Source organism: Eumetopias jubatus, unplaced genomic scaffold, assembly GCF_037043125.1.
Source record: "Eumetopias jubatus isolate StellerSeaLion01/CBP00866 unplaced genomic scaffold, mEumJub1_p1.0 scaffold_3, whole genome shotgun sequence".
Taxonomy (NCBI): domain Eukaryota; kingdom Metazoa; phylum Chordata; class Mammalia; order Carnivora; family Otariidae; genus Eumetopias; species Eumetopias jubatus.
Window position 1 is genome coordinate 136249514 of NW_028274809.1, and position 26804 is coordinate 136276317.

A 26804-nucleotide genomic window follows, 5' to 3' on the forward strand; every position below is an offset into this window, starting at 1 on the left:
AGCACTAAAGACAAAATAGGGAACCAGTGAGCTTTCTGAGGATTGTCTATTTGGGGCAGGGATCTCTCTGAGCTTATAGGGAGATGAGGGAGACGCATCTGAACCATGAGCTGGTTTGAGTTGCCCCACATGGAAAAGGAAAAGGAAGAGCTGAGGCCTTAGGAACCAGGAAGACTGGTTAAACTAGGACCTGGACATTCTGATGCACGAAGTAGGAGGAAGTCCTGGGTCACAGATGGAGATGACAAAAGGTGGAAGGGTTGGAAACAAGGGTTTGTGGAGAGACAAAAAGGACACTGAAGCCCAGAGCTGAGCCAGAGAAGAGCTACTGTCAATCCTAATCATAGAGAAGTCCAAAAGAAAGCCCTGTCAAAGCCTGTGGAAAGAGATTGGAATTGAAGTGACTTGAGGTAAGAGATGAGTATAAGAACCTCAAGTATAGCCACAGTCGGGCAGCATCTTGTCACCCCTTCCTGGCTTCTTGATGGTGTATGTCCTGCTTATCTTGCAGCCCTGCTGTAAACTATTGACTAATAATTGATTCCTAATTTGCCTAAAGTCTTACTCTTTATTTTTTCCTTCTATATGCTGCTTGGGAAATCCTCTGGGAATAGCATTGATAGCCATTTGGGTGGTGATGTTGGGACAAGGGTTCAGTACATGGACCATATACCAGGCTAGGTGGTTCTAGGGAATAGGGTGAGAAATTTTCTACAGCCCTCCCTCCTAACTTTAATTTTAGGAACCCCAAAAGGTGGCCTTACCTCAACTCATGACACAGGCAATTATTTCAATGTACAAAAAGAGTTAGAAATTTCATTTTGTTTCTCATTGCACTGTGATATATATGACATCATCAGTCCAGACTATACTACTAAGCTTTAGAAACATTACACAAAGCCTTGCAAAAATAAGACAGTGAACTGGTTTCCAAGTGTTCTCTAGTGACTTGGGTCTGAGACATGAAACCCTGGCTAGGAACTAGCACACCAGATAGGAATCTCAGAAGGGGGCAGGATTAAATAGAACCAGTTCTAAAGAGTAGAGTCTCAATAAAGTTTCTTCTAGGTGGGACTCTTATACTTTCTCACTGACCCATGCTTTGTATTTTCACTGGTTGGGACAGCATTCTTGACCCAGAGCAAATCTAAGATCCTGATTCTTGAATGGCTTGGCAGGGAGACAGTCCCAGGATTTCCCTCCAGGTTGCAGATATGCCACAACATTTTCTCAGACCAACATTGGTTCAGGCTGGAGGGGTAACATCAGTTTTGAGTTCCTGTTGTTGCAGAGAAGTCAGAGGCCTTGTCTGACCTTTGACCAGGCTTCAATACAGTCTGTCCCCTCAAAGCAATTTGGGTGAAGAGCCAATTACACAGGAAGGCTATAAATGACCAGGTCCACTCCAGAAGTTATAAGAACACTCCCAGGTGAGGGCGTGAGGAATAACACTTCACTGAAGGAACAGGGAGAAGATGTCAAGGCTATAATATGGCTTTGGGATTGGTGGCCTACTTTATCTACACTGGGGTCAAGCCCGCATCCCTATCTGTAGTGGGAGATAGGTCCTACTATCAATCATTGGGAGTGGCTGGATCTATCAGACCACACAACAAACTGGCAAATGACTTGGCACAGAGTTTCATCATTTCCATGCTGGCTGCCAGGAAAAAGCAAATGGTTCCTCCTTCAAAGCTCTGACCCAAGGGTGGATAGAAGAAACCTTGTTCTCAGTTTCCCATACCCCAGCTGAGACAAAGTAAATCCTGCTGAAGACTCCACTGATGGTAAGAGAGAACAAGAGAGAGGCTATATAAAGTATGGGCTTACTCCTTCCTTTCTTCTCTCCTCTCCATCCCAAAATCACTGCTCAAATTCCAGCTTGCATTGTCTCTCGTATGGACTCCTGCAGCCACTTCTCCATTTGTTTCTCTACATCCTTCTGTCTCCCCATGCCATCCTGGCGACTGTATCTGATCTCTGTTTAAAATTCATCAATGTCCTCAAGGAACTGCCTTTCTAGATTCTTATCTCCTTCAGTGAAGTTGCCCCATTAACTACGGTAACACAGAGCATACAGCACAGGAGCCATAGGGAGTTGTTGGTTCTATTTCCTTTGATTACTGTCATGGTTGGCATAGCCCTGGCTTCCTGTGCTGATGTGCTGGCAGAACCAGCCACATAAAGGATAATTAACAATAGGAAAAAAGGCCCTTCTTCAATTTTACTCTGGAGGCCTAGATTTTTTTTTTAATATCTTTTTGTTTTTAAGAATATGCAGTTTCTTGGGAGAATTAAGTATGCCAAAGATATTGAAATTTCTTAAATGTAGGCTAAAGTGAGACTACTTCTTATTCTTACCACAAAGTGAAAATTGTGCCAATTGTATTTTCTTAGTGACTGGAAAATGTCTCTAATAAAACTCATGTTTTTCTGAAACTTTTTTCTTCAACAGGATGATTATGTCCCACTGGGCTCAACAGTATTGTTGATTATAACAATAATATACCCAAAGGAAAAAAAAAAGTCACAAAAATTTTCAGATCAGGAAATGCTTAAAATGTTTCCAAAAAATGTTTACCAGTAAATGTTATTCCAGAATCAAAACATTTCCTGCATGACGATTATACTATGCAGAAAAATCATGCGATGTGATGCGAGTTATGGGGTCTTATAAAAAAGAATTTTTATGATGGGATATATTTTTTAAAAGAATTTATTATAAGTAACATGAGAGAAGTGAGAATTGCCCAGAATCATACTTTCCAAAAAGTTTATTATTTACATAAAAATTTAAGCCTTATACCTTATAGAAAAATACAACAAATAAAGTGGGAATTCACCAATCTCTCATCAGTCAGTGAACTTAATTCCAGGCAAGTCTTGGTGTAAATATATGCGCTTGTGTCAATCTTATGTAAATAGTTTTAACAATGTGTACTGTATCAGCAACATATCATAGATAGCTTCCTCTGTCAATAAGTCTAGATCTGCAATATTAATGTTCATACTGTGCTGTGTATCACATGTATCCACTGGGATGTTCCAATTTGAGTAGCAGCTCTCTTAAACATCAAGTCCTCATGTGCTATATGAAAAAAGCTGGGGTCGGAGGGATGGGGGAGAAGGGGGCACCTGAGTGGGTGGAGGGGTCTTTCTTGGAAGTGATCTTCCTCATATGTGTCTACAGTCAGGACCAGTCATATGCCCACCTTAGACAGTGCCAAATGAGAATGAATTAATAAGATAGAGTCAGTCAAGCTAGGATTTCTTCTCTGTGACTCACTGCATTACTACCTGAACAAAAACAGGGTTCTGTGAGCAAGAAAAAGGAGATGAAACACAAGAAGCAAGTTTAAATCCATGAATGCACAATGATACCAACAAACTCATTTGGTCACAATTAGAGCATGCTAGGGAAACAACTCATTGTTTTGAAAACTGGCAAATTAAGAGAAAGAATCATGTGTGTCCTATATCACCGGGAAATCAAATCATTGAGGAAAGTATTTCCCCTCTATAGACGTATTCCAGCTAATAAATGAAGAAGAAATGATAGAGTTAGGATTGCACCATTTAAAACATCTACTGAATTACATTAGTATTTAATTCAGTGTATCATATTTAGTCAGTATAACATGGATATAGGCATTGAGTATCAACAACTATTAACATTGCAGAAACAATCCAACATTATAACCCTCTCAATGGAAAGACACAACATTATCTAAGAAGTCATCTTGCCAAAAAGTAAAAAATAAAACCTGAATATAAGGAAGGTTCTAGGTTACTAATTTATGGGAAATATGGAGACTGCCTTCAGGAAATTCCAGATTTTGGAAGATCTAGAGGACAAAGAACCTGGTGTCTCTAACAAATACATTGCAAGGAAACAAAAGGTGCTGGAGAGTTAAAAGAAACTTAAAGGACATATCAATGAATTGCAACATGTATACTTTGAATCCCAAGTCACTCAAACTTTTAAAAAAAACATATGGTACTTGTAAGATAAACTGAACTCTGAAAGGATCTTTCATGGTCAAGGAATTAGTGTTATTTTTTCAAAATATCATAATAGTATTTTGGTTGTTTTTCAAAAGAGACTCCTTATCTTTAGGAAACATCCACTGAAATATTTACAGATGAAATGATAAGAAATGATAAGATGCTTCAAAATAATATGGTGGTGGAGAGAAGTACTGATAAGACAAGTTTGGCTGTGAATTGCTAATTCATGAAGCTGAATGACAGGTGCATGGGGACATATTAATCATTCTGTCTATTTTTGTATATGTTTGAAATTTCCCCTAATAAAAAGTAAAAAAGAAAAAGAGAGGAAGAAAGGGAGAGAAAGAGAGGGTAGCTTTTAGGTGGACAATCAACAGTATTTGCCATACTTTATCTAACTAGTTTGTTATAGAATATATAGGTTGCTTTCTACTTTTCCCAATTATAAAAATGCTATACACCTTTCTGCATATATCTTTTCATACTAATAAATTCCTAAAGGCGGGATTATTGAGTCAAAGGACAAATTTAATACCTAAAGTCAAAGCCTTCCAAAAGGCTCTCCCAAACTACACTTTTGAGATTTTAGAATTATTTAAATAAAGTCAGTGAGAATTTTATCAAGACAATGTTACACTTAAATTAATTTTAGGAAAATTGGCATCCTTATATTATCGCGTCTTCCTATCTACAAATAGCATGTTTCTCCATTTTGCCTTCCTTTGTCTCAGTAGTTTTATAGTTTTCTTCATATTGATTTTTGTGTATTGATTTTGAGCTGGCTGCATCACTAAACTCTATTATTTCTAAAAGTTTTCAGTGTGTTTTCTTGGGCTTTTGAGGTATACATAGGTCATGCCAAAAGTGGGAACAACTAAAGTGGTGTTTGACAAGGAAATCCAGAAAAACCCAAATCCTGTTCTTGACCTTCTTTTCTCTAAAGTCCCCAAGAAAAATACATACACATGTGCACGCACGTGCACACTCACACACGCCCGTAAAATGAACAAACAAAAACCAAACCAAACCAAATGAAAAAAAAATGGAGCAAGGCAAATGATCACTATTATGTGATGATTTGCCCTGGGCTCTAATGTTAAACTCAGCAAATTGGGCCATACCAGTACATTATATATGCCTACATGATTTAGAACAAAAGCAGGCCAGGAAATCTTCCCTGTTTATTTCTACCTTAGAATCCCATCCTCAGTTGTGGCTCTTGCCCCTGCAATGCCAGGAGAAAGCTATGCAAGAACAAAAAAGTGTTTGCTCCAAAACTTGGGGCAGTTAGACTACATCACTGAGCTTGTCTTGCCTTTCAGGCACAAGGAATGAAAAGCCACAAGTGGAGTTAATATGTTGACTATCTCCCAAGAGAGGGGCTCTGACATTGTTTCCTCAAGCCCTATTAAAAGAGTCACAAGAGCCCTTCCCAGTAGCTCCACTGGACAATGTGCTACCAGGGCACAGAAGAGCTCCATTCTCTTGAGAGGGTACCTGTAAAATGCCTTTGAACTTGATCAGTCCAAAATTGGAATGGAGCTAGGAGGTAGGGGAAAGGAGCTGTGTGTATCCCTTTAGCCAACAAATCTAATTGCATAGTTTATAAATAATAAATTTTCTGCATCCTTTTTAGTCTTCATATTCCTTGCTTTATTTTCTTATCTAAGTGCATTAGCTAGTACTTCCAGAATAGCATTAGAGTATTAAGAATGTATTTATTCCAATATTTAATGGATATGCTGTTAGAATTTCACTGTTAAACATGAAGCTAGCTTCCAGTGCATATATGTAGCCATTTATTAAATTTTTTATCAAAAATGAATATTGAATATTGAGTTTTATCAATATTCAATATGCTCCCAGCATCAATTAAAATGTTTCTATTTCTTTGACTTATTATTATTATGGAGAAGTATATTAATGTTTTCTCAAAATTAATCAAAATTTTCTCAAAATTTTCTTTCTCTAAGCCCATCCAACTGTTGCATTGAGTTCAAGGACTCTTACTGTCCTACCTGGGCTGATTGGATAGAGTCTTAACATGACCTCCCTGGCTCCAGGCTCACCATCCTCCCCACTGCACAACAGGGGGCCTCCTCAACACAAAGGGCATTATGTCATTCTCTTGCTTAAAATCTGTTGTTAGATCCGGTGATATATCTTGCTGTTGCATTGCCAAGGCCTTTTATTATTTGGCCACTTTGCTTTCTACTTCATGTGGAAAGGGGCCACATGGTCAAATGGAAAGAGCTCCAGATTGGAATCAGAGATAGATTTGAGTCCTAGCCCGGTGCTTACTAGTTATGTGACCTTAGGAAAGTTAGTTAAGTCTCTAGTATTTCATCTGAAAAACAGGGCCAGAATTAAGTTGCAGTTTATGGTAGGGACTAATTAAGACAATGTACTATAAAGAGTGCAACCCAAGAAAGCACTCAAGAAATTATTGCTACTTTAGTCTTCTACTATTACTCTATCCCCTCCACATATCCTTTGTTCTGCCTTGTTGAGTAGCTTACAATTCTCGAACAGATCATACTCTTTCTCTACTTGGAATGCTTCCCTTCCCTAGCACTCCCATCCCTAATGTTTGGTCTCTTAGCTAACTTGTGCACATCCTTAAAACTTAACGCCAAAGTTTTTTTTCTTTTGGGAAGCCTTTCTTGACCTCCTTCTGGTAGTTTGTTGTTCTCTCATTATTGCTGCAGTAACATGTACATGTATCTTATCTTCATTGCTTTGTATCCTAGCACCCTGCTGGGATACACCATGCCATATAGCATGGCAAAGAGGAAGGGTCTGCAAAGCCAAAGCAGAACTGACATCTCTCTAAAACACAGAGAGCTGGGCAGTGCTGCCTTTGTGCCTTCTCCAGCGGAGTGGCCTGGGCACTTATTCTCTCCCACACAACTGGGAGTAGCCAGGACCCCAGAAGGGTCTCCTGTCCTCACTCAGGAGTGGCAAAAGAGGAGGATGCTACATGGTGTCTACAGAATTATACTAGAATACTCCATCTTCCCAGCCCCTATGGGCTTTAAGGAGGGCTAATATTCCTACAAGGTTGCCCTTAGATGATGGAGTCAGAAAGTTATTCTTTTTTATTGCAAACCTGCTGTGATCTGTAGGGATAGAGGTTATGATAGCAATGACATTATCTGGAATACTTTAAAAGAAATGATAAATGATGAAATAATAGACCAAAAGGAAAAAAAAAGCACAAAATTACCTACCTTGTATAGAGGCTATCACTTCTCTTCTGACCAAGGAATGTGTTGTGTTTAATGGTCTTCTTCCCCCTTCCCCTTCTCCTCCTTCTTTTCTCTAGAACAGTTCCCCTCATTCACACTCTTTGCCCCAAAACAGTCCTTTTCAACCTTCAGCTTCTGGCCAGTTAGTTTTCCCAGAGTTTGGTCAGCTGATTCAATCCAAGTCTTTGCTTTATCTTCGTGTTTGCAGTGTATTATTACCTTAAACATAGTGAGGGAAAATGGGGGCAGGCGCATGGGACCTCTCTGTACTATTTTTGCAACTTCATGTGAATCTATAATTATTTTAAAGTAAAAGGTTAAAAAAGAATTTCTTCCTCTTAGAGTTCTATGAGAAATACCTCACCTTCCCATCTTGTGCAATGGCATTGTTGTTATCATTCATTTGATGGATAATGGGATTCTGCTATTTGTCCTATGAGTGGGATGATGCATTGGAAAAAGCACTGAAACTATGAATCCAAAGACTTGAGACAAATTACTTCATAATCTGGGCATCTATAAAATGAGGATTTATACTTAAACTCTCAGTTCTATGATAATGCAAAGAAACAATATACAAATTACCAGGATTTGTTAAATAAACAACTCATGCTAAAAGTGGTTAAAGAATAAACATTTACTTATTGCATAGTATAACAAAGCTAAAATTTTCAATGTTAAATACATTTCAAGATTATTATACTTAAAATGTTGTATAAATCCAAATTATTGTATTTAAAATATTATAGAGTCAAAACATGCAGTGAACTCAGATGCTTCCTACAGAACTGATGGTACTCTAGAGAAGTGGTCTCTAAATATTTTTGGTCATGTACTTGGATTACAAAAAAAATGCACTATTGTCAATATACATATTAAATATTAGTAAAGTTTCATTTCTTAATTTAGATAAAAATAGAGGTATTCTAAAAGTTTCTTCCCAACTGCTCTAGAGGTTAGATTTGTTACAGGAAATTTCCTCTTCTATATTTTGGGACTATACCTGTTGAATCCTCTGTTCTGATCATTCTTGCTACAATCACATCTTAACAAAAGTTCTCCATTAGCGATAGGATTCATGGTGGAAACTGGAGAAAGCCTATGCTTTTTTATCATTTAGAAATCACCTTAGTACCTTTAAAAAGTCCTAAGGGAACTTCATGACCTTTAAAAAGTATTTTAAAAGGTATGTGTGTGTATATATATATATATATATATATTTGTAAAGATTTCATTTATTTATTTGACAGAGAGACACAGCAAGAGAGGGAACACAAGCAGGGGGCATGGGAGAGGGAGAAGCAGGCTTCCAGCAGAACAGGGAGCCCGATGCAGGGGCTCGATCCCAGGACCCTGGGATCACAACCTGAGCCGAAGGCAGACGCTTAATCACTGAGCCACCCAGCGCCCCAAAAGGTATATTTAAGGTATTAAAGTTATTTTAAAAATACCTAAATCTTAAAATACTTATTTGTAAAGTATTATACCTCTAGAGAAAGAATTACTATAGAGGTTGATTTGTAAATTATGCATTACATTCTGTATGAAAGTGGTTTTCTATAACTTTGTTCTTTAAATAGTGACTCTTAAAATGCCTTAAATACAAAATAGTCTGGATAAAGGGGAAAAGGTGGCAGGAGAACTTGAGTGTTTGAATTAGAAACAATTCCTGTCTAATGAACCGGCTCTAAACTTGTTTAATGATGGATTTTAGCTTTGGTGGTGATCAGAGGAAAAGCCTTTTCCTGAACAGAAAAATAAGCCAGTGGATTTTTTATGCAGACTCAGTATTATGCAGCTTTACCACAAGGAGAGGAAGGAGACAGCTGATCAGGGTATAAGAAAAGGTGACTTAAAGCCTTTTTGGATTAGGTATCAACCACTCTTAAGAGGTCGGTTTATCCAGGCAGTCAAGCCCAGGAGAATTGGCACAAACAATTCAAAATGAGAGTAAACCAACCATGGATTAATGCTTATGTTTAGGTCTCTTAATGACGTATGGAAGCATATTTGAAGAGCTAAAGGGCATGTAATCAGTGTAATTTGATTCCACATTTATTAAGCATTTTATGGTACAGAAATAAGGCATGATCTGTGCTCTCAAGAGTTTCACAACCTAGTGAGATATAAAAATCACAAATAGTAAAAGGAAGGTATGTTTACTAATAACCCCACCTTATCTCACTACCTTCCTTAAGTCTGACCACCTTCTCCCTTAAATACTTTCAAAGGAGTTCCTTCTAATTAAACTTTTCAAATAAAAAACCCAAGCTGTCCTTTCAATTATGGTTATGTTACCTTTTATATTAAAAGGCCAAAGGGTAACTGATTGTCTTAAGGGAAAAGCTTGTCTTAGGCAATGCCATGCATGTAAGACTCTTGCCCTGCTTACAACCTACAAAGTCAAGTAAATGCAAGCCTCTTTCTGGGTTTTAATGGACTATCCTGTGATAACAGACATAAACGTCTGCCAACTACAACAACTGCAATAAAAACACCTAGACATTCTGGAAGGATGTTTTCCCAATGAATGACAAAGACCAGACCAAACAACACCGACATGGTCACTGTGGGTTGTCATCTCAGTCTATCCGGCTGTACTACTTTTTGGCAAGTCACTTAAACGTTGAACCTGTGTCCTCATTTAAAAACCTGTGTAAAGGCATTCAGCTTACCTCACAGGAACAGCTAGTAACAGTAGTTGTGAAGCATTTTACCAAAACCCACTCAGGTCAACGTTAAGTGTAGTAAAGTGGAAGAAAGTATTGCACTTTATTAAGCCGTGGTGCATTTTACTAAAACCTACCAAGGCCAACAGAAATACAGCGTAATACAAGAAATTATTAAAATTAGTAAAGGGATAGTGCGGTTGTTCCGGAAGACCTTGGTCCCAAGGTAACTCAGGTCACCCCAAGACAAATCACTCATTATTTCAACATTCGTTATAAGGGTACAGGACTTCGGCCCCACAGCAGTGAGGTGAAAAGCAGGGGTAAACCGTGTGAGACGGGATTTGAGCTTCCTGATGGAGGGACCACCACAAGAAAAAGAGACAGGCGGCGGGACACGGACCGTAGAAAAGGTTGGCCACAGCACCACACACTCGCCTCACCCTTCCGAGTCAGGCATCTCCAAATTCTCAAGCCTCTGGGACCCAGAATCCTGGAGAAAGTGGGGGTGTCCCGCAGAGCGGAGATGGGCCCAGAGGGCGAGGCGGGGCGCAGTCCTGGGGTTCGCTCGGAGAAGACGGGGAGTCGGCGGGCAAGGGGCGGGGGCGGCAGTGGGCTGCCGGGCGAGAGGAGGAGGGGCGAGGCTCCGTCGCCGGCCCCCTCCCCTCGAGTGCGCTCCCCTCCCTTCCCATCCCCGGCCTGGCACCCGAACGCAACCCGCCGAGGCCAGGCGGCTTCAGGGGGAGGCGCCAACTCGTCGCTGCGCCGGGCCCCCGACCGAGCAGTAACGGCGACCCAGAGGGCGGAGCGGATGCGGCTCGGGCCTGCGCTGAGGTAAGGGGACAGGATGGCGTAGGAAGTCAAGAGGGGACGCCGGACTCGAAGCCGGCCACTCTCAGATTCCCCCGCAACGGGCCATTTCTCCCCGCCCTCTCAGTCCGAACTCCGGGACGCAGCGACGGCTGACGAGCAGCCCCCGGGGGTTTACACCCCCGCCCAGGCCTAGGGCCGAGGCGTCGCCGCGCGTGCGCAAACCCGCCGGCGGGGGCTGGGCGCGCGACTCTGCGATTGTTACCCCCCCCCAGGCCGCGGGCCCTGGCGGCGCTGCGCGTGCGCGAGCCTCCTAGCTGACAGGGTGCGCGGGACGAGGGTCGCGGCTCGCGAGGCTTCGCCGCCTCCCGCACGCGAGGCAGGGCGTCGTTCCGGATTGCGGGGGTGGCGCCTGCCTCAGAGTTTCTCTTTCTCTCCCCATTCGTCGCTCCGCGTAGGCTGTCACTGTTTTCATTTCGGCCGCCTCGACTCGAGGCTGGTGTCCCGAAAACCCACTCACCTAGCTCCCGGCCCCGAACCTGCTCGCTAGCTCAGTATGATGCCTTCAACCTTGGGTCCTGCTGTCGAGGGACAGCACAGAAAGTTTGGCTAAGCTAGGTGAAGCTGTTGTGGAGGGATGGGAGGAATCGCCGTAAACCTTTAAGCAGGAAGGTATTGCTCTGCTCAGCCCCGGAAATAGAAGTTTTCAGATGCTGAAAACTTTCCAAGCGCTCCGCCTTGGCCTGAGTTGGAAGGCGAGTTCAGAGCGAACTTTTGTTTTTGTCTTTGGGAAGTTACATAAAATGGAGCAGTGCGAGTCCAGGACTGTCACAAAATGCATGTCACGGAGCTGCCTCCTACCGCTCTTGGCGACTTAGCCTTAGAGCTGAATGAACGTGGTAGAGTTCACCAACTGCTTTGGGACGACGACGCTCTTTCCCCCAGACTCAGAACGAGCGTCACTGTTTAATGTTTATTGAGCCTCCTGGCTTCGCACCCTTCTAGTACCAAGTTCAAACTTGGCTTTACATCTTCCTGCACAGTGGTACTTAGTTAAAGTCAGTTTGGTGACTCCTGAGGCTACTTGGAGCGGTTTTTAACAATGTCATTACTGTGCCTTGTAATCTTCTATGATGTGCTGTTACAGACATTTGTGGGCTGGAACAGAAGAAGCACTTACTATCAGAGAATCTGAGTACTCTAGCTGAAAGGTAACCTCTATTTCCCAGGGCATTAGGCGGTCAGTATACATATATGTTATTAAGTAGCAGGTAAAGGCAATTGGAATGATACATTCCTGCACACCCCGCTTCCACCATGCTGGCCTCATTGGGCTTGCTGGGCTTACCAAGTGTTCCTCCACCCTAGGGGCTAGGCATTTGCCATTTCCTCTATGCTCAAAGCTCATTTTCCCCCTCCACCCATATATGTATGGCACCTACCTTAATCCAAGGCTCAAAACAATTGCCATCACTTCAGAGAGGTGACTCATGTCACTTAAAATAGCCACTGCTTTCTCTTTCCAACCTCTTACCCTGTTCTCTCTGGCTTTTTAGCACTTATCACTGTCAGATAATACGTATTTATATGTGTATGCTCTATCTCCCGCATATTTAGAGCACAATAGATATTTGTATAAATGAAACTGAAATCTGACACCAGAAATATTTTGTTCTGAATTCTCAGTATGTACTCACTCATTCATTCAACAAATATTGAGTGATTACTTCCCATCAGGTTCTGTTCAGGTATTTAGGATATGTCAGTGAACAAGATAGACAAAGATCTCTTCCCTCTGGAGCATACATTCTAGAAGAGAATGATTGCCAGTAAACATATTTGTTTATCATTTAGAAAATTATAAGAGCTATGAAAAATGAAAAAGAAGAGCAGAGAAAGAGGCCTGAGAGTACAGGTGTGGGTTGCAATGGTTATGGTTATGGTGGGTCTGAAGGATAAACTGAAGGTGATGTTCAAGACAGAGAACTAGGTTTTCAAATTATCTTTCTGGGAGAAAATGTTCCTCGCCCTTCTCCACTATAAATTTGATGGGGGCCCACAGCATGACCATTGTGACAAATAAAACCTTATTTTATAGTATATAGGTAAAACATTTTTTTTTCCAAATTGGGTTCAAATTATTCAGAATTTTACAGTTTAACCTAATACATCAAATGAAGAGACTGGGCTCTTAAGTGGAAGAGACTAACCAAATGACTACTACAGATGTGTTGAGAAAAAGTGTCTATTTTCTGCACGTATTACTGTACTTTGCAATTGCTTCTTAATGTCTCTCTGACTGTGATTAGTGAATTTTTTTTTTTTAAGATTTTATTTATTTGACAGAGAGAGAAAGTACAGGCAGGGGGAGCGGCAGGGAGAGGGAGAGGAAGAAGCAGGCTCAATCCCAGGACCCTGGGATCATGACCTGAGCTGAAGGCAGATGCTTAACCGACTGAGCCGCACCCCTTGAAGTTGTTTTCTAAGAGTGGTCAATTGCTTTTCTTTATTTGAAACTATGTTGAAGGTTCACCTGGTATGATGTCATGTGATAAGGTATTAAATTATTGCTGTTAGAGATTTCTGAATGAACCAGACAAGACTTAGAGAAAGAGGCTGATAGAGAGGAACAGTTTTAGAAAGTAAAGTGTGTCTTTTGGGCCCTTTACTTAAGTAGATTACAAACATTATGTTTAAATATCAAAACTATTAATCTGGTACTATAAATATAAGGTACCTATGGGGGTTTGCCTAAGCCTTTAGGAGTTTGTCATATTTAATTTTGGTTTTATCACTTGGTTAAAGTGAAATTAAAATGCCCCTAAGATGCCACTATTTTTGAGGTTTACTGGAGTTGAATTAGTATAAATCAAAATTGACCAGACAAGAGAGATTTGAGACCAGGAGTGGAATTATCAGGGTAGCAGAATGACATCAAAGACTCCTGTTTGAGGCTGAAAATAGAGGACTACATGGGGATATTTACTTCAAAGGAGCAGATAGTTTGCCTCTCTGGGAGGGATATTTATAGTATCCTTCGGTGGAAGGCAGGTATCCTTCTCACTTTCATTATCCGGAAGGAATATGTGTCAAGTTCACATGGTGATCCCATCTTAACAATATAAGAGTTTTTAGGAAATTTAAGGCATAATAGTTTTTTTTTCAACATATATCTTATGTGTGTGTCTTATGTGTCTTCAGGCTTGCTAATCTAACCTGAGCTAGTATCTATTATGTATATCTCTCCTTGGAAGACATTTTGAGGTAACAAGTACCAGTGGATGACAGGTAGTAAGTAAATCATAAATAGTGATCACATTATAATATGTTCTGTATTACATTGAATGTTTATGATACTGAACAAAATGAATCCCAAATGGAAATGAGCCAAGGCTAAGAAAGCCTACCATGCTGAAGGAATGTTTATGTTGTGGGACAAAGATCTTTCACAATTAGGATTTTATTTCATAGGCATGTTAGGATTGTTTTTTTATTGTACTAGATCTATAAGGACCTAAATTTCAAATGGGTTTACAAATTTCTCAAGTACTAACTCATTTTAACTAGCTTAACAACATAAAAACATTCATGTAGTTTATGTTGATAATTTTTCATATTTGAAAAAGGTACTTTTGCTGTGTGTGTTTGAAAAGGCTAACTTTGATGAGCTCAGTAATCTCTTCAAACTAATACAAGTTTGCTTGGGACTGAAGAGCTGCCTTATCTCTCTTGGTGAAATTTGGAAACCTTTTTACGAACATAATTAAAATAGCAATGATGTTTCTGTGTTCTAAGTCAGTTTGATGCTTATTATAAACCTGGCAATATCATTTCCTTTGAGGTTGTACCTTTGTTTTAGTTGTGCTTTTAGTTTTTCAGTTTTGTCCATCCTGTTTATAATTGTACCACATTAGTTAGCAGCTGTGTAGGTATTTTTACTGTTATTTGTAGTAGGCTTATGACCTCTCATTCAAGTAGAGGTAAATTATAGCTATCATCCTTTTTCACAAGTGATAATTGGGATCATGTTTTCTTATATTTTTATCATTCATAACTTACAGATGACATACCATTTAATGGTTCAGCTAGCATATGGTTGGGAATCATCATTACCCCATTGACAGTTACTTGGTCTGGAGTTCATTATAAAAGCATCATCAACTGTATTGCCCAGATCAGAGAATTTGTTAAAAGCATTGAGTTCTATATTGCAAGAAAACTTTTTTATATATTATATTTTTCAAGCATAGTTTTAGAGTTGACCTCATATTATTAAGTTGAATTAATAATGTATATTTATATATAATAATTCATTTTATATAATAATGTAATATGTATAATATATATGATAATATAATAAACAAAATAATATTTATATATTTATATACAATATAATATATATATATATATAAAACACTGGGTTTTCTTTGCAGAAATTACTATTTTTTTTTCACTTCAGGGATTACTTTTGAAGAATGGTTATCAGCATTTAGAAGTTCCTGGTTAATTGCAAAATATCAATTTCTATGGAAAATGCTTTGTTCTCATAGATACAGGGTGTCTAACTTATTAGATCTTAAGGCCCACAAGTGCTGTTGTGTTGGAGTAATGTTGACACAAGCACCTGGGAGGTGGATATCTTTTTGCTCCACATTATTTTGTTTTCTCTTTTATGTAAATTTGCTTTCAGCTTAGTACCTACTACAGGCACCAGATCAACATTTGTTGAATAAATTAGGCAAATGAATGTATGTCCTATAATCAGCTTAACTCTTTATTTGGGTCAGAGGTATTACCAAGTAATATGACACATTATCCTACTAGCAAACACACTGATTAACATTGATTACCAACAATAATATGTAGAGGCTGCTTATTATATATGTTGTGTAGGAAACTGAATTATTTGACCTGTTCTTTGAGAGGATAAAAATTGATATGTTTATCATGTTCAGTTATCAAAAGACTGTCTTCTTATCCACCAGTCTCCAACTGTGTAGCTATTAAGAGTGTAGGGGAAACTCTTAAAATACAATCTGTAAGATTAAGGAGTTATCTGTTCCAAACAGGGATAATTTGGAAATAAATTGCTGAACTGTACAAGTTTAAGAAAACAGATATAATAGGAAATGTTGAAGGGGGTGGTCAAATGGTGGTGTAGGAAGATCCTGAGCTCACCTCCTCCCACAGACCTACCAAATCTACAGCTATATATGGAAAAATTCCCTCTGAAAAAGACCTGAGAACTAGCTGAATAGCTACTTCACAACACAACAGTGAAAGGGCTACATATGGATGGTTTCACCAAAAACCCAACTGCCAGAGTGGCAACCCACAGTTGGGAAGAATCTCACAAATCTGGAACTTCCTTGATGAATGAGGGGTTTATACTCCACATCAGGTACCCCAACCCCTGGGACCTGCAAGTAGAGATGAGCTCCCCAAACATCTAGCTTTGAAAACCAATGGATCTCACATCTATTGGTAGGCTGTAGAGAACTGAGATACTTCTCTTAAAGGGTGTAGAGAACTGAGATATTTCTCTTAAAGGGCTTGTGTGCAGACTCACTTGCCCTGGGAATCAGCACAAAAGCAGCAGTTTGAAAAGTGCCTAGACTATATGTGAAGATTTGTTTTCTAACCTTAAAGCATCTGCTGGATGCGACAGGCCCAGGGGACTGTTGAGACTCTCTCTGGGGACAGAGGTGCTGGTGGGTGCCATTTTTGCACTCTTCCTCTACCATGATACTGTGGGTAGGCATGCTTGTGTTCCATAGGACTATAATGAATGGAGAAACAGTTCTTGGTAGGCTGTTACCCTCAGGGCACTGCACAGACAGCAGACTAAAACACATCCCCAGTCTATTTGTGAAAGCCTATTTACTTGTCCTGGCACTTCAGCCCAAGGGGCAGACTTCAGGTCTGCCACACATCTAGAGGCTACAAAGGGAATATAGCCTGGGGGATGCCATCTTTCTGCCTTCCCTCAGCCTCTCTACAAATTGCCAGGACCTCTCAGAAAGGAGCTTATACACTAGTCTGAAGCCCCAGTTTTTGCAACTGTCACCCAGGGGACACTGCAGATTGCCTGGTCTAGAGGTCAACAGCGTCTATGCTTGTGGTCTCAAAGTAATAGTCAAAAGATGTTCACCAAACTTGGGAGAAGAATGAATGAATACAGTGAGAACTTCAACAAAGGAATATATAAGAAAGTACCAACTGAAGCCATGGAACTGAAGAATACAATAACTGAACTGAAAAATATTCTTGAGGGTGTTCAACAGCAGACTGGATGCAGCAGAAGAAATGATGGGTGGGTGATCAAGAAGACAGGGCAGTGGAACTCAGAGCAATAAAAAGGAAAAAAAGAATTTAAAAAAAATGAAGCTAGCTTAAGGAATCTATGGGACAACATAAAGTCGAACAACATTAGCATTGTAAGGGTCCCAGAAGGAGAAAAGGGAGAGAAAGGGTTAGAAAATCATACAGAGATTAAACAACATGCTATTGACCAATGGGTCAATCAAAAAAATCAAAGGAGAAATAAAAAAATACCTTGAGACAAAGGAAAATGGAAATATAACTTACAGAATCTATATGATTCAGCAAAAGTAGTTGTAAGAGGGAAGTTTACAGGGATTCAGGTCTACCTAAAGAAATAAGAAAATTCTCAAATAATTTAACTTTATACTTAAAGAAGCTAGAAAAAGAACAAACAAAACCAAAGGTAGTAGAAGGAAGGAATTAACAAAGATCAGAGTGGAAATGAAACAGACTAAAAAGTTAATAGAAAAGATCAACGAAACTAAAAACTAGTTCTTTGAAAAGATAAACAAAATTGACCAACCTTTAGCTACACTCACCAAGGAAAAAAATAGAGTTCAAATAAAATCAGAAATGAAAGAGCAGTTACATCCAAAAAGCATTGCCAAGACCAATGTCAGAAGGCTTACAGCCTATGTTTTCTTCTAGTTTTATGGTTTCAAGTCTTACATTCTAGTCTTTAATCCATTTTGAGTTGATTTTTGTGTATGCTTAAGGTGAGTAGTCTAGTTTCATTCTTTCGCATGTAGCTATTCAGTTTTCCCAACGCTTTATTAAAGAGCCTGTCCTAATTCCCATTGTATATTCTTGCATCCTGTGTTGTAAATTAGTTGAACATATATGCATAGGTTTATTTCTGGGCTCTCTATTCTCTTCCATTGATTGAGGTGTCTGCTCTTATACCAATAATCAGTTACAACTGACACCACAAATACAGTGGATCATAAGATACTACTATGTATCTGACTCAAAAATAAGCAAAAATAAACAAGTGGGACTATGTATCTGACTCAAAAATAAGCAAAAATAAACAAGTGGGACTACATCAAACTAAAAAGCAAAGGAAACCATCAACAAAATGAAAAGGCAGCCTACAGAATGGGAGAAAATATTTGCAAATCATATATCCAATAAGGAGTTAATATTCAAAAAATATAAAGAACTCCTACAACTCAATAGCAAATAAACAAACTATTCAATTAAAAATGGGCAGAGGATCTGAATAGACATTTTTCCAAAGGAGACATACAGATGGCCAACAGGCACAGGAAAAGATGCTCAACATCACAAATCCATCAGGGAAATGCAAGTCAAAACCACAATGAGATGTCAGGTCACACCTGTTAGAATAGCTGTTATCAGTATGCCAAGAAATAACAGGTGTTGGCAAGGTTGTGAAGAAAAGGGAACCCTTGTGCATTATTTGTGGGAATGTCAGTTGGTGCAGCCACTATGGAAAACAGGTTTCTCAAAAAATTACAATCACATATGATCCAGTAATTCCATCTCTGGGTATTTACTGAAAGGAAATAAAAACAGTAATCTGAAAGGATATATTCACCCCTATGTTAATTGCAGCATTATTTACAATGGGCAACATATAGAAACAACCTAAATGTCCACAGATGGATGGATAAAGAAGGTGTGGTATATATACACAATGGAATACTACTCAGCCATAGAAAAGGATGAGATCTTGCCATTTGTGACAACATGGATGGACCTAGAGGTCACTATGCTAAGTGAAGTAAATGCGAAAAAGGCGACTACTGTATGATTTCACTTATGTGTGGAATCTAAGAAACAAAAAAAACGAAAGTCATGAATATGGAGAATGGAATGGTGGTTGCCAGGAGTGAGGGGGTTGAGGGGGAAGGATGAAACGGGTGAAGGGGCTTGGGAGGTACAGACTTCAAGGTATGAAATGAATAGGTCAAGGAAATGTAGTGTGCTGCATGCTAACTATAGTCAACAGTATTGTAGGTGCATATTTGAATGTTGCCAGGAGAGTAGATCTTGAAAGTTCTCGTCACAGGAAAGAAAAAGAAAAAAAAATTTTTTTAAGATTTTATCTATTTGTCAGAGAGAGAGAGAGAGAGAGCACAAGCATGGGGAGGGGCAGAGGCAGAGGGAGAAGCAGGCTCCCCGCTGAGCAAGGAGCCCAATGCAGGACTCGATCCCAGGACCCTGGGATCATGACCTGAGCCGAAGGCAGATGCTTAACGACTGAGCCCCCCAGGTGCCCTGAAAGAAAAAATTGTAACTTTTTATGGTGTTAGGTGGTCACTAGATTTATTGTGTTAATCATTTCACAGTGTATACAGATGTGGAATCATTACATTATATACCTGAAACTAATGTTGTATGTCAGTTATACCTCAATAAAAAGAAAAATAAAATAATAGAAATATTATCAGCATAGAACCAGTGTGGCTCTGAAAACAAAATCAGATCTTGTCACTTTTCTGCTCAAAACCTTCTTACCTCAGAGCTTTAGTACTGGATAGACTTTGTGTATGGATCATTTTGCTCTAGATGAACTCATAGCTCACTTCATTTTCTTCAAGTCTTTCCTCAAAGGTCATATACTCAGGGAGGTTCTCTGACCACCCTGTTTAAAATTGAAAACCCTATCATCAACCTTCAGGATTCCTCATCCTTCTTGTCCTGCTCCATTTTCATTTTTATGGCACCATCACTTTCTAATATACTATATAATGTACCTATTATAATATGATTTTTGGCTTCCCACATTGGCAAGAAACTGGCACAAAGGTAAAAAAAGAAAAAAAGAAATGTCATACAAAAAATTACCTTAGTTGATAAATATTTGCTTTTGAAAATTACTCTTGGAAGAACTCACAACATTGGCCCTGTGATGCAGTTTAGGTCCTCTGAAGACAGAGATCAGTGGCAGAAGTTTCTGCTTTGAAAGGGTATTTATTCTCCCATTTTCTTTTTATGTGCAAGGCAAATGTGAGTACAGTATGATTCTGTAATAACATAGTTTTCTTTTTATTACATTTAAACAGAATGAGGAAATGCATAAGGAACTATTTTGCAAAGCATAGACACTTTAATATGAATGTCGTAAGTCTGAAAACCCAGTAACTTAACAGAGTAAGAATTGCACACGACTGTCTTAAGCTGTGACACCATCACTGTGAAGATCTTCTTGATACAGATGCCAACCTCTGCTCTGGGTCTGTAAGAAACATGGCCCTCCTGTGCAGAAAAGGGGGAAATTTGTAAGCAGTTTTATTTTTTTAATTTTTTTCTTTCTCAAGTTTTTTTTTTTTTAAGATTTTATTTATTTATTTGACAGAGAGAGAGCACAAGCAGGGGGAGCGGCAGGCAGAGGGAGAGGGAGAAGCAGGCTCCCCGCTGAGCAGGGAGCCTGATGCAGGACTTGATCCCAGGACCCTTGGGATCATGACCTGAGCCACAGGCAGACGCTTAACTGACTGAGCCACTCAGATGCACCTCCTTTTCAAGTTTTTGTTTAAATTCCAGTTAGTTATCATACAGTGTAAGATTAGTTTCAGGTGTAGAATTTAGTGATTCATCACACATGTAACACCCGGTGCTCATCACAAGTGCCTTCCTTAATATCCAGCACCTATTTAACCACATCCCACCGCCCACCTCCCCTCCAGCAGCTCTCTCTGTTCTGTATAGTTAGGAATCTGTTTTCAGGTTTGCCTCTCCTTTTCTCCCCTCTGTGTTCATCTGTTTTGTTTCTTCAAATCTACATATGCGTGAAATCGTATGGTATTTGTTTTTCTCTGACTGACTTATTTTGCTTAGCATAATACTCTCTAGTTCCATCCACCTCATTGCAAATGGCAAGATTTCATCCTTTTTATGGCTAATATTCCATTGCATATATATACCACCTATTCTTTATTCTATTTGTTATCTTCTTTGGTATTGGTAAAATTTTATGTTTCTGATGACAAAAGAAATTATGGTTTATGAATTGTGATTATCAAGCCTTATTGAATTATTATGTCCATGGTCAAGGCAATATTAATATTAGAATGGATGTATTATGATTCCCAAATTGTGTTTTCTTTAACACTGGGTAACCTTGGGGCACCTGGGTGGCTCAGTTGGTTGAACGTCTGCCTTTGGCTCAGGTCATGATCCCAGGGGCTTGGGATCCAGCCCCTTGTTGGGCTCCCTGCTCAGAGGGGAGTCTGCCTCCCCCTCTCCCTCTGCCCCTACCCCTGCTTGTGCACTCTCTCTCTCTCAAATAAATAAATAAAATCTTTAAAAAAAATTGGGTAACTTTATTCTCCTGTACTCAGATTAATATAATTTAAGCTTAACATTTTGAAAACTGTCTTGTCAGATGGAAAAGTGAAATCATACCAATTCATTGAAAGAATTACATGGAAAATTTTATCTTTAGCATCGCCTTCATCAAAACTTTCCTAAAAGGGCACCTGCATGGCTCAGTTGGTTGAACGTCTGCCTTTGGCTCAGGTCATGATCCCAGGGTTCTGGGATCAAGTCCCGCATTGGGCTCCTTGCTCAGTGGGGAACCCGCTTCTCCTCTCCCTCTGCCTGCAACTCTGCCTACTTGTGATCCTTCCCTCTCTCTCTTTCTCTCTCTCTCTCAAATAAATAAAATCTTAAAAAAAAAAAACAGTTTCCTATGGAAAAAAATTCCCATCAAAGTCCAGCCATATATATCTATATCTATCTATCTATCTATGTCAGTGTCCACAACACATTAAAATAGTATTGCTTTCTGCATGTTTTTAAATTTTACCAAATAGTATTGTTTTTTGCATGTTTTAAACTTTATCAAATTAGATCAAATAATTTATCAAATAGTGTATCATATGTACCATTCTGTGACTTAGTGATTTTTGGCAAAAATTATTTTGGAGATTTATCTGCGTTGATTCTGCATAATTTATTTTAATTGCTGTACGGTATGCACATACCACAGTTTATAGATTCTGTTGATGAATCCTGTTGATCAATTCTGTTTGCCATTTCTAGTTTTCTGCCATTGCAAACAATTGCATATATGCTCTAGAGTTCGTCTAGGCCAGCATTGTCCAAGCTATAAGGCATGACTTATTAGTGATCTTGAAATTATTTTGTGGGTTGAGACCAACATTTTCTTTTAAAAATGAAATAGGAAAGGATAAAATAGGATAGAGTAGGGGGAGAATAGAATAGAGTAAGATAGAAAAAATAGAAAAGAAGATATCCCTAAGTACCTCATATGATAAGGGTAAGAATTATTTTGTGAGACTTTGTTTCAGGTACATATATGTATCAAAAAAAGATTGAATGAAAGACACTGCTCTGACCTAAATATTGTTGAGTTGCTCCTTAAAGTGAGTATACCAGTTTATGTTTCTTATAGCAGTATGAGTGTGCTATTTGATCTACATCCTCACTAACACAAGGAATTGTCCCCCTTTAATTTTGCAGAGGTGATGGGTGAGATCTATCTCACTGTGATTGCATTTCCATGGTGAATTTGAGCATCTTTTAATATGTTTATTAATTGTTTCTGTGAATTGCCTTGTCTTTTGTCCATTTCTAAATTGGATTTTTTTTCTTACTGATTTTTAGGTATTCTTTATCAATTCTGGATGCAAATCCTTTGCAAGCCATCAGTTATATATGTTGAAAATACCTTCTCCCATTCTGTGGCATGTGTTTTCCTTTGTTGACTTCATCTTTTAGTATGCCGTATTTTTAAAAAAGTTTTAATGTAGTAAACTTTCTTTGTGGTTTATGCTTTTGTGTCTTATTTAAGAAATCTTTCGGGGCGCCTGGGTGGCTCAGTTGATTAAGCAACTGCCTTTGGCTCAGGTCATGATCCTGGAGTCCCTGGATCGAGCCCCGCATCGGGCTCCCTGCAGGGCGGGAAGACTGCTTCTCCCTCTCCCACTCCCCCTGCTTGTGTTCCCTCTCTCTCTCTCTGTCAATTAAATAAATAAAATCTTTAAAAAAAAAAAAAAAGAAATCTTTCCCTGCCCTAAGAGTCGCAAAGATGTTTTCTATACTTTCTTCCAAAAGTTTTAAAGTTTTACTTTTTTCACATTCCAGATGGCTTTCCTTGCGTTTTCCTTGTGTTGACATACTACAAATTAAACTTTTTTTAGTCTGTGTTTTTTCTCATATGTTACAGTGTCCAAATTGTTGAAGCATGGTCTCAAAACTTATAAATGTAATATCTAAAGGTTATATTTTACAATATTAACTTTTTAATAATTGAGCACTTCTACTGCTGACTTTTTAATAATAGAGCTAATACAATTTTTGAACTATATACTTCTCAGATAAATAATGGCTTGTTAAAGTTGCCAGATGGTATATTCTTCGTCTTCTCTGTTTTTCTCTAATAGAATTTATGTATTTATGTTTTTCAGTCACATTAACTTTATCCTAGAAGACAATCTTACAAGAATCTAGAAGGAACAGGATTAAAGATGACTGAACACAGGGCTCCAGAAATTTAAAACAGTCAGGTACAAAATTTTTGGATGAAACATTCCCAACCAGGCAGTACATAATAAAACTGGAACATGCACAGGAAAACTTAAATATCCCTGCAATACAGGGAAGGGTCCAGGAAAGGAGTTTTGAAATCGTCCTGGGTTCAGATACTGGCTCTAACCCTGACTGGTTGGTGATGATTGGGTCAAGTTTTGGAAACATGTCCATAAAATGGAGGCAATGATTGTGTCTGTTTCTTTTGGCTATTATAAAGTTTAATAATATAAGGAACTTAATATCTGGTACAGGGTAACTGTTTATTTTAACTCTTATTATTGTTGCTACTGTTATTTAGAATTCATGGATGTGGTATTCTGTATGTATATTGTGGATTTTTAAGAAGTACAAACTGAGGGTTCTAGAGGGGAGGGGGGTGGGGGGATGGGTTAGCCCAGTGATGGGTATTAAAGAGGGCACATACTGAATGGAGCACTGAGTGTTATACACAAACAATGAATCATGGAACACTACATCAAAATTTAATGATGTAAAGGTGATTAATATAAGATAATAAAAAAAAGAAGTATATATTGATATACTACTATAACACTGATAATAGTAATAACCTGGTCAGGGGCACCTGGGTGGCTCAGTCAGTTAAACATCTGACTCTTGATTTTGGCTCAGGTTATGATCTCAAGTTTGTAAGATCAAGCCCCTCATTGGGCTCCGTGCTCAGCACACACAGTCTGCTTAAGATTCTCTCCCTCTCCCTTTGCCCCTCCTACCCTCCCCCTGCTCACACACTCTCTCTCAAAATAATAATAATAATAGTGAAATCATGTAGATAACAGGAGAAGATAATTATAATCCTTACATATATTCCATAAACTGTATTCCTCAAGCAGTGCAAATTGGAGAAGCTAGTTTTCTCTATTATGTTTGATGACATTGAAATAATGTTAGAAAAAAAAAATCCAACTACCTTCCATAATGCTAGAGAATTCAACAATTTTTTTCATGGTACTGTACAATAGTAATTATTCTTGAATAATTTTTAAATCTTCAACAACATTCTGACCAATAAAAATGAAATTATACTAATCTTATGTTTAGTCTTAATTGAATTTTATAAATGTTATTTCTTGAAATATGGTAATTTCAATATGCCATTCATGCAATTATGTCTTAACTTGATTAGTCAAATAGAATGGCCTATGTTCCACCCTTCTAATTTTTACAGAGTTACTCTACTTGAAATTGATCAAAGACACCAAAAAGCTATTTATTTTCTTCCTTAAAAAAACCAGGATTAAAAAAAAAATGAGGCTATTCAGCTGATTAAAAAAAAAAATCTCTGTTAACTGATAAGGAGTGATTTCCAGGAGATATTGTTAAATGGGGAAAAAAAACAGATTGCCAGAGTATATAAAGTATGCTATTTTTTGTATAAGGAGGAATTGGGAAATGAAAACATAGACACGTATCTGCTTATTTTTGCAAGAAGAAACAGGAAGAATAAACCAGAAACCAGTAAAATTGGTTACCTACAATGGTAGAGGGATGGGATGGGGAACAACCCAGGATTGCTGTTCTAGGATCTCAGTGTATGAGCAGGATTTCCCTTCTCCTAGGAACAAAAGTGGCTTCCATTACAACCAGGGGCAGTTACATTTCCTCTTTGGTCCCTTTTACTCCTCTTATTTATTTCCCTTTTTTTTCTTGCCTTTGACTTCCCTTCCTCTAATTTTTTTCCTCTCCTCTTCTTTCTCTTTTCCCTTTCCCCTCTTTTTATTTTTTGTTCTAGTAAACCTGGGGTAAATGTGGAAAATGTTCCAGTTAGGATGAAACAAAAGGAAAAGAACCTCGATGCAGGCACTCTCCAATATACAAAAAGCTGTATTCAAAGAATGCTTTCAACTGATATATATATAGTCTTGTGTTCTTCTCTGAGCCGTGTCCTGCGGTGGTTATAGCAGTGAACGAGTCATGGTTGCCTCTCTTAAACAGCTTGCAAATTAATAGAGAAGACAGATCACGTAGGAATAAGTGTCACATGAAATTATCTTTCCATATTGGCAACTAGATCAAGTTTTGAAAGTTTATAAGTGAGAAAAGTCTGTTTCTTTTAAAAACGAGTATCTTTTCCAAACATTAGAAATAATGATTTTGGGGGCGCCTGGGTGGCTCAGTTGGTTAATTAACCGACTCTTGATTCTGGCTCAGATCATGATCTTAGGGGGATGAGATTGAGCCCTGCCTCAGGCTCCACACTCAGCGTGCAGTCTGGTTTTGAGATTCTGTCCCTCTCCCTCTTCCCTTCCCCCTGCTCACACTCTCTAAATAAATAATTAATTAAAAAAAAGAAATAATGATTTGTATCAATTGCCATAGTTTGAGCTATAATTATTCTGAATATGTGATTATTCCTTGTATTCTGAGAGACCTTTTTATAGCTGAGGAGAACAAAATTTTACCAGTATCCTCAGGGGCATATAAAACATTGATAAGGAACACTGTTAAGACTTGACCTTATTTTGATTATTGTTTTTATCTATTATAAGGTTCTAACTGCTTGTAGATAATAGCAGATAAAATGTTCTGATGTTAGCCCTTGAAATGTGGATTGTATTTGAGTAAATAGAACTCAAACTAATAAATCAGAAATATCAACATTATTAAATATAATTTCATTCAATTGCTTTTGGGAGGAGAGAGAATATTTATTTATATTTATTTTTAGTGATGAGATAGTTAACTGTGTAATGATTGAACCACAGTGCAGACCTGCCCTGCGAGAAATATTAAAGGGGGTCCTTTGATTGAAGCGGGAGCGCATGCTGCATATCTTTTGATAGAGTTGCTTCTGCTGTTACTTTTATGTGGTAGAAAGTAGTCATTGTGGAGATGGTTAATTAAGGGGAGAACACTGAGTACCGTTGGTGCATACTTGGTGGCTGTTGTTGCAGGTTTGTTGCTAAGGTCTAGGATAAACAAAGCCATATTCATTCTTCATCCTTTCATTTTTTTCATTCATTCCTCCTTTTTTTTTCCCCCCAGCTTAGCAAGTCATATACTCTTCAGTGGAGCTGAGAACTGCTAAGTCTGCTCTTCACAGTGATTTGGAACTTTCCAATCCCAGGGAAAATTTGACCAAGGTCTAAAATTTATTTTTTCTTACCTTTAGTAGGTCAACTGTAAAATGAAAATTTCTACTTATTTCCTTACAGATTTAAGAGTCTTCCTTTATCCTGGGATGACTTTTCCAGACCTTTGC

The 26804-nt window shown here is 38.6% G+C and overlaps 1 protein-coding gene across 17 annotated transcripts in view; it reads left to right on the top strand.

The window, feature by feature from the left end:
• Positions 1 to 1732: 1732 nt before the first annotated feature.
• The window catches only part of RCBTB2 (RCC1 and BTB domain containing protein 2), a 53161-nt gene continuing 28089 nt past the window's right edge, over positions 1733 to 26804 (top strand). For 3 of the 17 annotated variants that reach the window (XM_028105245.2, XM_028105177.2, XM_028105250.2), the window contains exons 1-3: positions 10535 to 10759; positions 23461 to 23559; positions 26588 to 26685. Coding sequence is in view for 1 of the 17 variants with exons in the window: in XM_028105238.2 (XP_027961039.1) it covers positions 1785 to 1787 (3 nt within the window). In the remaining 16 variants the exon portion in view is untranslated. Of the gene's footprint in view, positions 1788 to 10531; positions 10760 to 23460; positions 23560 to 26587; positions 26686 to 26804 lie in introns of those variants that run through there. The other 14 variants (XM_028105187.2, XM_028105260.2, XM_028105195.2 and 11 more) reach the window with 12 other exon arrangements.